The sequence below is a fragment of the Nansenia antarctica genome (genome assembly GCF_963989245.1).
Source record: "Nansenia antarctica genome assembly, chromosome: 13".
NCBI classification, from domain to species: domain Eukaryota; kingdom Metazoa; phylum Chordata; class Actinopteri; order Argentiniformes; family Microstomatidae; genus Nansenia; species Nansenia antarctica.
The window spans coordinates 29187598-29200725 of record NC_137683.1 but is presented as its reverse complement, the minus strand read 5'-3'; the positions used below and the strand labels follow the sequence as shown (position 1 = coordinate 29200725).

General features: G+C 45.8%; 2 protein-coding genes across 2 annotated transcripts in view; both read right to left on the bottom strand.

Annotated features, from left to right (window-relative positions):
* The window catches only part of rgs12a (regulator of G protein signaling 12a), a gene marked incomplete at both ends in the record, with an annotated part of 49134 nt that extends 45287 nt beyond the window's left edge, over window positions 1-3847 (bottom strand). The window contains one exon of the mRNA XM_080544178.1: window positions 1928-3847. Coding sequence (XP_080400304.1) covers window positions 1928-3847 — 1920 coding nt within the window. The remainder of the gene's footprint in view (window positions 1-1927) is intronic.
* Window positions 3848-7511: 3664 nt separating this feature from the next.
* On the bottom strand, window positions 7512-10607 carry msantd1 (Myb/SANT-like DNA-binding domain containing 1; the record flags this gene model as incomplete). Its single annotated transcript, XM_080544177.1, has 3 exons — window positions 7512-7827; window positions 9764-10054; window positions 10351-10607. The coding sequence occupies 3 exons, from the start codon at window positions 10605-10607 to the stop codon at window positions 7512-7514; spliced, it is 864 nt and encodes a 287-aa protein (XP_080400303.1).
* Between the last annotated feature and the right edge of the window lie 2521 nt (window positions 10608-13128).

Below are 13128 nucleotides of genomic sequence, written 5' to 3'. Positions count from 1 at the left end.
GCTTATCCTAAAAGGCCATCTCTCTAACTTGGTTCCTTTTCATCTGCAACCTAAATCTTTTGCCGTCGTCATGTTAAACAAGCAAGCGAGCGAGCGAGAAAACTCATTTAGCCAGAAGCCCTACTATTATAATGATGGGTGAGCCCAGCCTAATGTTTGAGCTGGAATAAAGAATTGCCGGTAATTACCACGGTATCACATGGGCTCTACCCTGTAATTTGCTCTGCTTCCTGTGCAAAATTGTCTCCTTTCTCAACGGAGGCAGGCAGAGAGACAGAGTCATGATTCATCCGTGCGCTTGAATGCACACAGGACAATGTTTCTTGCTTGAATAAACAGGCGACTGACAAAACACGCCAATAAACAGCAACAATATTTTCCGTATCATCTCACTCGAGTTAGCTAGAGACGTGAGGGGAAGGAATAAAACATTCATGTTTTTCTTGCCATTTTTTAAACAGACATTTGCCAAATTGTGACCCTCTTTGAAATACTCAGTTTTGCCTACATGTCTGCATTATTCACAACTTATCAACATTCAGCACCGTGTGAACCATGTGAGGACAGAGTAAAATGGGAACTCCCCATTACTTCTTGGACTATTCAAATACCTACAATATGTCTGCAACTACTTTAAAGGTTTTTTTGTTTGTTTTTGAGTGGGGCAGTCCCACTCATATTTAAATGTTTATTGTGATTGAGACAGTAGAGATTTGACAGGATAAGGATGGGTGAGAGAGAGAGAGAGAGAGAGAAGGGATGACATAAAGGATATCTCCGTGGCCAGAATCGAACCAGGAACACTGCGGTTACATGGTTGACGCTTAGTGTGTTACGCCACCAAGCACCCCTGCATGCAACTACTTTAATCAACATGTTGGACAGCTCCATTGCCATCCATTCGTCTCCATGTCTACAGCCCTAATAAAACATCTTCAGACCTCTAATAGCAGCACAATACCAGTAAAGGAGACACTCAACCACTGCTAGTGAAACAGCGCCATCTTGTGGACGACCAGGAACACAACAGGAATCGCAGGGTTGGAATTTCCACTCAAGACTTTATGACAATGACATCATTGACGCAAACTAAACAGGTGCCCTTTGAGCTCAATCTGAACCATAATGGCGGTATTGTGTTTCATATTAGGTGCGAGCACAAACAGGCCTTACACCCTCCCTCACATCCTGGATACATAACACACTCCTGGAGAACATTTAATACTTCCTGGGAAATAAATTAAGCGGCGTTAAGCGGAATGCTTACCACAAAAACCCATACAGTATGTTCATACAGAAGGACCATTTAAAAAGGTATTTTGTGGAACTGCAATATTAATATTCTCCCTCACCAAACACACTGTCATCAACTCACATAAGCTACTAGATACATAATCGGCCTACCTACTAATTAAATTATGTACTTGACAACTGAAGGGCCGTTCTCACGGGTCACCAAGCCGACAGCACACAAAAGAACACACTTTTACATTTCACTTGTATAACGGACAATAAAATCCTCCTCTTCTGAACATAAGAGAAGTTATATATACTGTATAAATTGTAAATTGTAAATATGTTCTTGTCTTGTCTTGTGGTTGTGTGTTCATGTCCATGTAATAGTCATGTACAATGTGTGTATGTTTTTTGACACTGCTGTTTGAGCTGTACCGTCAACAAATTCCACCGACCTAGGTCGTGTGGTCATTAAACTATTCATATTCATATTCATATTCATATCAACTAAATGTAGTTTCTCACAGGGGGAGGGGGGGGGGGGGTTACTTGGATGTTTATAGTGGGTGGGGGTGGGGGGGGGGTAAGATAAAGAAGAAAAGTCAGGACAAACACTTTGTTGTGTGTTTTTCACGTGTACCGTTTTGAAATAAATAATCGATTACAAAAAATAAACTAGTTTCTCACTGACCTTGGTATGACCATCCTTCTGGTGCTGTTCTCCACCATGGAACCTTCCGGGCCACTCTTCCCCCTGAGCGGGGGCCTGTCTGGGAGGCGGCGGTGGCGGCATCATCATCATCACCTCGGCCGGTCGATACCTGTCCTGAGGTATCTGACTCATGGGGGGCGGAAGGGAGTTGCTGTTGTTGCTGCTGCCGGTGCCGGTGCCTGACCAGCTGTTTGTGCAGGGTACGAGGCTCTCCCCCTCAGCACTGCGGCCTCGCGGCCAGCGCTGCTTGACACCCATAGATGACAACCACTTCTGGCTGTTCCTGAGCGAGCCTCCTATGAAATCCCGCTTTTTACCCAGAGGTAACGGAGGCGGAGGCGGCGGGGGCTTAAACTGAAACTCCATCCTGGGAGGAGGGCCTCCGTACAGGCTGGTTAACGACACGGGCCCCGCTAGGGACTCGGAAAGGGAATGTGTCGACCCGGGATTAGGATTGTGGCCTAGGTTTAGGGGGTTGGGGTTGGGGTTTGTTTGGGTAGGCTGGTGGTGGTCTACAGCAGGGTTAGGGTAATCCCACGGACAGCTGGGGAGATGATTGTTGTTGCCATGGGCGACAACGGGGAAATCCCTATCCGGCCTCTCCTCGGGGGGCGACGCGTTCCCGATCCCGCTGTCGCCGTTGCTGCTAGCGCTGCCGTTGTTGCTAATGCTAACACTTCCGTTCTGCTTGTGTGTGGTGAGTTGCTGGTGCGCCTCCCTGTCCAGCCTGACCCGGAGCCTCTCCACACACTCCCCCATGTCGCTGTAGAGGACCGACACGAAATGGAGGACCGAGGGGGGCGCCTGGGGGAACTCCAGGCAGCACAGGGCGTCCGGGTCGGGGGTGCATTCGAAGCCGAAGCGCCCGGCGATGCCCTGGTGCTCGTCGTGGTGACACAGCTCGGGGTCGACGAAGAAGACGTGACAAGACGTCCTCAGAGGGCCTTCGTTTTCTAGAACGTCGTGGCAGTTGGTGGCGACGTGAGCGGTGGTGACCAGGCAGAAGAAGCGCCGGTCTTCAGCGCACAGCGCCCCCAGGACGAGGTTCTCGGCGGGGAAGGCCGCCAGGACGGCTCCCGCGTCGTCGCAGAGCCGGACGCAGTCGAACATGATCTTCATCATCACCAGGGTGTGGGTTTCCTGTTCGGTCGCCAGATGCCTTATACACCCACGTATCGCCTGCAAGCAATCGTCCTCTGAACCGGTGGTGGTGGTCAAGGGCAGCTCGGTGGAGCCGAGGTATCCAACCACCATGGACATGTTTAGAACGCTCCAGTCCGGAGCGACATCCTCTTCTCGGTCGGCGAAGACAAAGTCTTGCGTGTCGTCCACGACTTTAGCGGTTTCCTCATGGGACAGGAAATCCAGAGTTTTGGAGTTCCACTGCTGTGTCCAGTGGGAGAGGTCAGGCTCGGAGACGGGCCTCTGTTTGTCCGAGGTAGTTTTTCCCGAGCTACGCGGGGAGTGACCGGAGTGGTCTGAAACGGTGCGGAAAACTCCCACCTTCTGAAAAAGCCCCTTCTTTCCCTCCCGCTCTGCTCCGAAGACCCCGAAATCTTCGTCACTGGAGGAGCAGGGGGTCTCGCGGCCACCCCTGGCAAGCACAACCAACTGCACGGGTCCTTTACAAGTGCCGATCAGCTGCACCACGGCCTCGTGGGACGCCTTCGACACGTCGGTTCCGTTGACGCTCGTGATGCGATCCCCCTGCTTCAGACCCACCTGGTCTGCGGGGCTCCCCTCCAGAATGCCACTCAGGAGGCACGGGCCTTCTCCCGAGAGGGTGAAGCCGTAGCCCACACGCCCGCGAGCTACCTCGAACCTTCTGAGCTCACCCACACTCGCAGGGTTTAAATCCAGACGCCTTCGCGCTCCTTCGGTTTGTCCCAGAATCCTCATATTTGTTGTGGGTGTGTTTCTCTAACGCCGTGCGTGGGAGTGGAACGGTTACACTGGAGTGTTAGGTGCTTAGTGCCAACACAGAGGTGTTGTTGTCGTCATCGTGCGTTCACAAACTAAAAAGGAGAATAGAGACAGAGAGAGAGAGAGAGAGAGTGGGAGAAACAGTTCAGCAAATAGATGGAGGTTACAATGACTACAATTATGATTACTACTAGTATTTGAAAAAACTGTAAGAAAGAACAGAAACTGTACCATCTTAATGTAACACAGTGCTAAAATGACATTGCATCAACAGATATCTTAATCATACTAAATGAATACATCAAGAATACACACATAGGTCACATACATTAATACATACAATTACAATACAAACTGACAGACAAAGCAGTGTTTATAAAAATGTAGTGCCTATTTAAAAAGTCCAGTCATTTAAACTGCTATTTCCAGCTGCAACTTCTTTAAAAAAAGAAAACTGTGCACACTAACATAGTTGCAATAATTCAAAAACACCCTATTTCATTCATGAGCTTTGTTAGATAATTCAAACAAGTAGTCTGCTCGCCCCAGACAGACAGACAGCGCCAGCTGGTCAAATCAATGCTTCAGCTTGGGCTCTCCAGCGCGGTTTCGATTGAGGTATTGCACACTTTTATTCAAAGTGAAATATTTACATACAACACAATAACAAATAAGATGTAGTTATCCACTAAATAATTTCTTAATAATTGTTTTTTTATCTGCACGAGTTTTCAAAATAAAGTAAGACCTATTAGTAATACCCCTACCTCTCAATGCCAATGAATGTCCAGGCGAAAATACAAAATGCGGTTGGTCTAAATTTACCGTGTTCAAGCTCCATAAGGTCAGTCCTAGGCTGCAGATAACTTCACCAGTACCCGCGTTGTCACAAATCCGCACATGTCTAAATTCAGCGCATCATCATAATAATCATTTATTAATTTTTTATTTATTTTTTTCCAAAAGTTTCCCTCCCGCAGTTTCTGCTCCGTCCATATGCCAGAGACCCGCATGCCCCGCCCCCGCTGTAGGGATTACAAAAGCGTCTTTCATAGTAACCATGACACCGTAACGTCCGCAGACCCACGTGATACCTTTGATTACCTTTCATTCGCCAACCGCCCCTGTCTGTCATATTCAATATTCAAATATTCTGCAATGATCCTATTGGCTCTAATATCTTGGAATTGATAGTCAAATGCAATTATACGCAACAATGTCGCGAACCAGTGAAATCATTATCATTATCTAACTTAGATAGTAGTATATAAAAAATATAGTATTAAATATATATTATATATATATATATATGTATATAGTAAAATATAGTATATATAGTAAATATATAGTATTAGATAAGTAGTAGTATATAAAAAATAATTCAATATTATCATTATCATTATTACCAACATTAGATCACTATACAACCATAACTGCATGTACATGTTTACCCCCCCCCCCACACACACACACACACACACACACACACACACACACACACACACACACACACACACACACACACACACACACACACACACACACACACACACACACACACACACACACACACACACACAGTATATTTACCTAAATTATGAGCATCGCCTCGCAGGTAATGACTAATGTGGTTAAATAATAATATCCTGGGCAACGCGCAGGTTTGTAAACATGAATGTGTGTTGCGGTCAAAGGGCTGCAACGGTCACCAGCGGAGTGAGTCACATGGGTTTATTACACGTGTTTATATACAGATACACCCAAATAGACAAACACAGTCACTGGAAACAATAGCCTCCGACACAGGCTGATAAAAACAAATGTACTTATAAGTTATAACAGTGGTGTCTTCTGGCGAGTCTTAGCCCGTAGAACAATGTCCTGAAAATGTGTGATGTGTCTTCTTATTTAATCCCTTCCTAAGTATTTCTCCCGATCCTCTCTAAGAACAGTTAATTGTTCAATTCAATCCGATGTTTTTCGGTTTAAACTTAAAGTGAGTGCATTTAACTCACATCACCAACAATCCAGTGTGTAAACCACCTGCTTGTGTTTGATCTTTACCTTCTTGTTATTGTTTTACCTACTTCCCCTGCTTTTATATCTATTCTATGCGTGTTTATGTTTTTATATTCACTTTATGTTTTTATCTCCCTGTTGTAAAGCACTTTGAGCTGCATTTCTTGTATGAAAGGTGCTGTATAAATAAAGCTTTACGTACTTACTTACTCCTGCATGTGTCTAGGCTGTCTAGCACTTTCATGGGCTCAAAGATGTGACGTGTTTCTGCCCAATCACTACCATAGAACAACAAGTAAGCCTACCATATGTTAGTGCAAAACAGGAAGATGAAAGCCATGTGCACTTCCATGCAACTTATTGGTGATGATTCGAACATTAATAACTCATTAATAACTCAGTATCCAAATTCGCACACTTAAAAAAAAATCTTGATTTTTATTTTATTTCATATTGTACAAATCACAACAAACAACGCCTTTCAGCTCATATAGTATGCTATTGTAGCTTTTGGCATATATATGTATATATATAATTATACTGTATGTATTGCTTTTACTATGCTACATTGAATACAATGATAACAGAGAAATTACAAGCAAAAACAACAACAGAATAAATTGTTTTATTTCAGTGCTACAATTTAAAGTATAGTTGGAGGATGCATTAACCACATGCAACAAATCCTTGATACAACAGCAAATGTCCATGACTTCTGTGGTCAAGATATCGCGTTTCTGTGTGTGAATTGTTGATCTTCAAACGTGTCTTCCTGCAGGGAAGTCATTTCATTGTCTTCACCTCCAGAGATAGTAGTAGTAGTAGTAGTAGTAGTACAATTAGTACAACCTTTACCTATGGTAAAGTCACTTTGGCCACTCCGGGTTTGTAGATAGATAGATCCTCTCAGATTTCTCAGTGCAACGGTAGAGCTGAATGAGAAACTTAAGCGTGTATATCCAGCCTAAGACAGGGGCCATCTGTCCTAACCTGTAATCTTCACCCCTCTCCTCCGAACTGTCTCCCTGACCTCTTAATCCCTCTCAGTCATCACGCTACAGAGGGCCATGCTAGACAGGATCATCCACATCATCATCACAGTTGACCTGAACACATTTACATTTCCCTTCTACATCTGCGGTTCAGATTAGTGTCACCGTTAAGGCACGAGAGTTAGGTGGTTGTTGTTGCCATTAAACTGGTATTACATTTGAGGTCACAGCCCTCTTTTAAACCTCAAATACCAGTTTAACAGCCAAAAAAAAACTATCCTAGCCTTTCTAGCATAGCCAGAGAGTGACCACTGTCCCTAACACAAGACAGCCCTCCTCTGAGCCCTCCTCACCCCTGATCTCACCCCTGATCTCACCCCCTGGCCTCACCCCCTGGTCTCACCCCCTGATCTCACCCCTCATCTCACCCCCTCATCTCACCCCTGGCCTCACCCCCTGGCCTCACCCCTGGCCTGGCTCTTCCCCCCCCCTGGCTTCCCCCCCGGGCCTCACCCCTGGCCAGGCTCCTTCCCCCCCCCTGGCTTCCCCCCCGGGCCTCACCCCCTGGCCAGGCTCCTTCCCCCCCCTGCCTCCCCCCCTGGCCTCACCCCCTGGCCTCACCCCCAGCCTCACCCCTGGCCAGGCTCCTTCCCGCCCCCTGCCTGCGTCCAGGTCTGAGGCTGCTGCTGCTGCGATGCTGCGGGCGGCTGGATCATCTTCTCCAGCAGGTTCATCATGCGCTCCTGCAGCTGCAGACTCTGCACCTGCAGGAAGTTCTGCTGGTGCATGACCCGCCGCACCTCCCTGCACGTCTCCTCCACGGCCCGGCTCACCTTCTTCTGCTCCTGCAGCATGGCCTCCATCACCTTCAGCTTCCTGCGCTTCTGCGACATGCGCTGGTGCGACTGGGAGCTCTTGGGGCGCTTCGCAAGCAGCGGATGGTCACTGGGGGGAGAGAGGAGAGGGATGTTTTATATCGATATACGGAGAGAGACAAACTAGGATGACCTGTCCTGGAAGGACAACACAACAGCCACAACAGCCACCATCAAGAAGGCACAACAGCGGCTCTACATCCTGAGAGTCCTCAGGAAGGAACACAGCAAGCAGGAGATACTGGTGACCTTCTACCGCGGCGCAGTGGAGAGCATCCTCACCTACGGCATCTGCAACTGGTTCTCCAGCTGCACAACCGCGGAGAGAAATGCGCTACAGAGAGTCGTGAGAACAGCCCAGAAGATCACCGGCGCCCCCCTCCCCTCTCTGGAAGAGCTGTACAACACACGCTGTCTCAGGAAGGCCTCCAAGATCTCCAGAGACCCAACCCACCCTGGGTACGAACACTTTACCCGGCTGCCCTCGAAAAGACGGTACAGGACCATGGCCGCAAGGACAAACAGACTGAGGAACAGCTTCTACCCCAGGGCCATCCAGGCCCTGAACACAGCAAAGACCTAGGTTCTGGGCCCTGGACAGTCTGGACGGATTGATGGCAGCTGCTGGACTGAAAAAATCAGGTGTAGTGCTGAGGCACAAATATGTACATTTCAAGCCTGCAAACTGCGACACTTTAAATGAATGTGCAATAACACTATGTGCAATATGATCAACCCTAGTCGTCTATCTGTACAGTATAGTATAGTGGATAGTGTACATAGCCTCTATTTATGTAAACCAGCTCCTTCCCTTCTTGTGTTTTTTTTTGTTTTTTTTTCTTCCTAACACCAGGGGAGCCACCCCTCCTAAATTTCGTTGTTTGGTACCTGTACTATAGCAATGACAATAAAGACCATTCATTCATTCATTCATAAAAACAAGAGGGGATAGAGCCTTCTCCAAAGCCAAGCCACTAGGCTCTGGAATAGTCTCCCCCTCCACGTCAGATCCGCCCAGAGCGTCGAGGCTTTTAAAAAACGAGCTAAAACACATCTCTTCTCCCTGGCCTTTGACCTGAGGTGAGCCTGCCTCCCGACACTTTTATTTGTATTGCAATTTGCTTTTTGTGTATTTTATCTAGTTTTTCTCTTTTACCAGTGTTTTCTCTTTTTATCGGTTAAGCACTTTGGGCGGCTGTTTGTCGTTGTAAATTTGTGCTAAATAAACATTACTTACTAGACGAAGATTTAATAATAATAATAATAATAATAATAATAATACATTAGACTTATATAGCGCTTTTCTAGACACTCAAAGACGCTTTACAAACTGAAAAGATTGAGTAGTAATAATAAAAAGGCACAAAAAAGAAATAAAAGAAAGTATATTAACGGCCTAATTGAGGTAGTGCTGGGGACACATGGGAAGGGGAGAGGGTTAACTGGTGAAGGCGAGCTTGAAGAGGTGGGTTTTGAGGGCCTAAATGTTTTAATGTTGGCAGGGTGTTGGCCTGTCTGATGTGGTCGGGGAGGGCGTTCCAGAGGGACGGACATTAAATGCATTTAAGGACTAATGCATTAATCATTCAACCGTGCCAGGAAATACTGTCACTGGATTTGATTGAATAGCTCTTCTAACATGATTAGTTGGTTCCTGTGGGGAGTTCAGTGTATCTGTAGGGCCCGTCGCCCGCCTACCTACCTCATGGAAAGATTACCGCCTGAAACTATGAAACCCATGCCCATTATTTGTCATGTTAATAATCACTTAGGAAAAAGACATTCGACGTCCCTCACTTAATGACAATGGTGGATCTTACTGGTACGGGTACTTAACAGCATGTCTTCGGACATTTTATAAACCCTTTTTATATGGCCCCTGGCTCGAGGGAGCGGAGGGGGTAAACAACTCAAATACTTCGTCTCCCAGACCCTCCATCTGCTCCAAGCTCCGGAGTTATTGCGTGGCCATAGCTACGTAGATGCCTTGGAGGGGTCTCTGTTACCTGGAGGCCAGGGACTGCACGCTGACGGAGCTGTCCGAGCCGTCCATCTCCTCCTTCATCTCCATCTCGTCTGAGGAGCCCGTGTACTCGGGCAGGAAGCCCATGGGAGTGTTCTCTGGGTGGGACAGCAGGGCCTCGGTGTGGGAGGTGGAGGGCCCTCCCGAGGACTGCTGGAATTCGTTGATGAACGGGTTCATCTTTCCGTTCTCCGCCGTCTTGGTGAGGATCTTCTCTATGGCTTTGTAGTACGGCCAGTCTGGTGTCCCACTGCCTTCTGTACATTTTAATTTTCTGTAAAAAAAAAAAAAAAGAAATAGAGAAATGAATCAGATGAATCATGAGATGATTGAATCATTCATCAATCAGGCTAGATGTATTGATTCTAGTATAGACAAAAGTAGAGTGTTGGTCCCTAGAGATGAGTGGTTGGTCCCTAGAGATTGCCGTATTTAAAAAGTTTATATAATTAAGTTTTTTTTTTTTATGTGCATATTCAAGATTTAAAAGGATCTCTTTTTTTTTATTTCTTTTTTTAACCTTTTTAGATCAAAAGGAACCCTAATGGAATAACATACATAATGTCTCACACTTGCCTGTACTGGAAAGACATATTTGTGATCTTCATCTTAATCTCCTCCCTGTGGCGCTGTTCTCCTGTCAGCTCAAAAAACCTCTTGGCCATAATCTCGTAGATTTTGGCGTTCCTCTTGCTCTTCTTCAGCTCAGAGATGAACTCTTCCCACACGTACAGGAGGCCCTTCATCTCCGCGTCTGTCCAGTTCCGGGCCCTCCTGTGTTTCTCACCTTGGGCCGCTAGGTAACTGAAAGTGTCCTCAGCAGCCATTTTGAAAGGCACTTCACCACTCTCTCTCGTCCTGTTGTAGGCTTTGTAAACAAAAATAGGAGCAGTAGGTGTTTGGCTTGAAAGCCTTTTTTTGCTGTTCAAAGGTCTCTCCCTCTCTAACCTCTCTGTAGTGAGTGGAATGTGGGTTGCAAAGCAGCCACACAGAACTGCCTCTGCCCTTCCCCCGAGCTTAGCTGAAAGAGAACTCAAAATGGGGCCTAGGGCTGGAGAGAGAGATCCGGTTAAAAGCTTTTAACAAGGGAAATTCGTCACTGTGATGTCAAGTTACCCTGGCAACCACGGAGGAGGCCCTTAGCTCTCCCTCCCTCCACTTCCTTTAAACCACTCCCTCCCTCTCTCTCTCTCTCTCTCTCTCTTTCTCTCTGTCTCACTCCAGCAGCATGACAAAAAGCTTTTAGCTGAAAGGCACTGAGGTGGGCCAGAGATTACAGGGGGAAAGCAGATTTGAAATATGAGCCTCGGGGGAGGAGGCAAGCGAGCGAGCTGGGTGTAATTTGTTTCCTTGGCAACAAGCCTTCGGCCTGGGCACACGGCCAAAAACATTGCTGCGTTTAAAAGCTTTTAATGACAGTCATTTGGGAGTATGAGGACTTTCTCAGGGCGGAGGAAACGGAAGAAAAAAGGGCCCAAACAGAACACAAAATGTTGACATAATACAGTTGTGTGAAGGTATAATATTCAAGCGACATGGTATAAGAGTTAGTGCCTTTTTTTAGTGTCTTGTAATCACAGCCTCTGGCTATGTGGAGTCTGCCGGTAGGTCAAAGCTTTTGTTTGGACACTCCCCTCCCCCACCCATTTCCTTATCACAATGGCTTTTGGATGAATGAATGAATGAATGAATGGATGAATGGACTTTATTGTTTATTTATTTTCCCCCATTTACATTTTCCTATTGACATTTAAGACATTTAGCTGACGCCTTTTATCCAAAGCAGCTTACAACAAGTACGTTTGTCTAAGTAAGTGAACCATCTATGCATCAGTCATCATTAAAAGAAACAAAGCTATGCTAGGACCAGGGGGTCTCTGCGTCTGTGTCTGTGTATCTCTCTCTCTCCTCTCTCTCTCTCTCTCTCTCTCTCTCTCTCTCTCTCTCTCTCTCTCTCTCTCTCTCTCTCTCTCTCTCTCTCTCTCTCTCTCTCTCTCTCTCTCTCTCTCTCTCTCTCTCTCTCTCTCTCTCTCTCTCTCTCTCTCTCTCTCTCTCTCTCTCTCTCTCTCTCTCTCTCTCTCTCTCTCTCTCTCTCTCTCTCTCTCTCTCTCTCTCTCTCTCTCTCTCTCTCTCCTCCAAACCTTTATTTCTTAGAAATCTACACTGCTAAATTTCGAAAACACTCTCGCGGCCACTCTCCCCCCCTGCCTGTTGGCTACTCTCTCCCCGTCTCCCCTCTCCTCCATGTGTGTCTCCCCCCCATGCAAGACGCTGTGATTATAAAGCCAGCAGCTAATGCATCTGTGTGACTTAACTTCACTCCATCTTGATTAGTGCTTCACTAGTTTCTGTCACTCTGTCTTAACTCAGTTTGGACCCGATTAGTCCAACGACCCCATCTGCTCCCACAGAAATGACAGACGTTTCATCATAGTCAGAGAAGTCATACGACTAGAATGTTCTTCCAATCCATCAAGTCTGTCTCCTAAACCAAAGATCTGTGTTAATTATTTGGAAATTATTTGACTGAATGATTGAGTTCAGAAAATCTTGAAAACGTTACTCTCATACAACCTGCTTAAAATGTTCTTAGGTAGGACACTTCTTGGATTGTGAGAACTACATTTCCCAGTAACTTGATGCTTCCAGTGTAGTTTTCATTCCCTTCATATTAACTTTGTACAATAATAAAATAGGTGGTTACAGACATGTGGAACAGTTGAACAGTTGTGTGACAAATCTGAAGTATATTTGAACAGTATCTGTCTTCAGGGGTGCAGACTGGTGATGGGTCAGTATCTTTTGCCTGAAAACGAAGGAAATGATCAATGCACAGCTAACATAAAGGGGCCTGAGTTTAACACCCATATAATTACTAAAACCCATATAATTACTAAAACAGGTTGCTTACCGTGACTGTGTTCTCCACGCTGGCTGGGATTGTACCTAAGTTGCCTGAAGCTAAAAGTTATTTCAACAGCAGCAGAGTTTAGAGGAGTTTAGCAGACGTTAGCAGAAAGACGTTATTAGCTTGAGCATCATGTGACATGGATGAGCCATATAGAACCTGAAAAACTACAGAGGTCATGACCTTTGTATAATCAATGGTTGCCATGGATACTGTAAAAACTGGAAATGAGAGTGTTTGTAAAGTGAGTTAGATATATTTTCAGAATTAATGGGGATTTATGGCTTCTTACAAACAAATATTTAAAATAAAATTATATATTTTCATAGTACATCATGGCTCCTACAGTAGTATCTGACCTAAGACTTATTATCTTACTACCTTGTCTCATTCATTAAAGTGGACATAATCCACTCTACTAATCCCGGTCCCAGACTAAG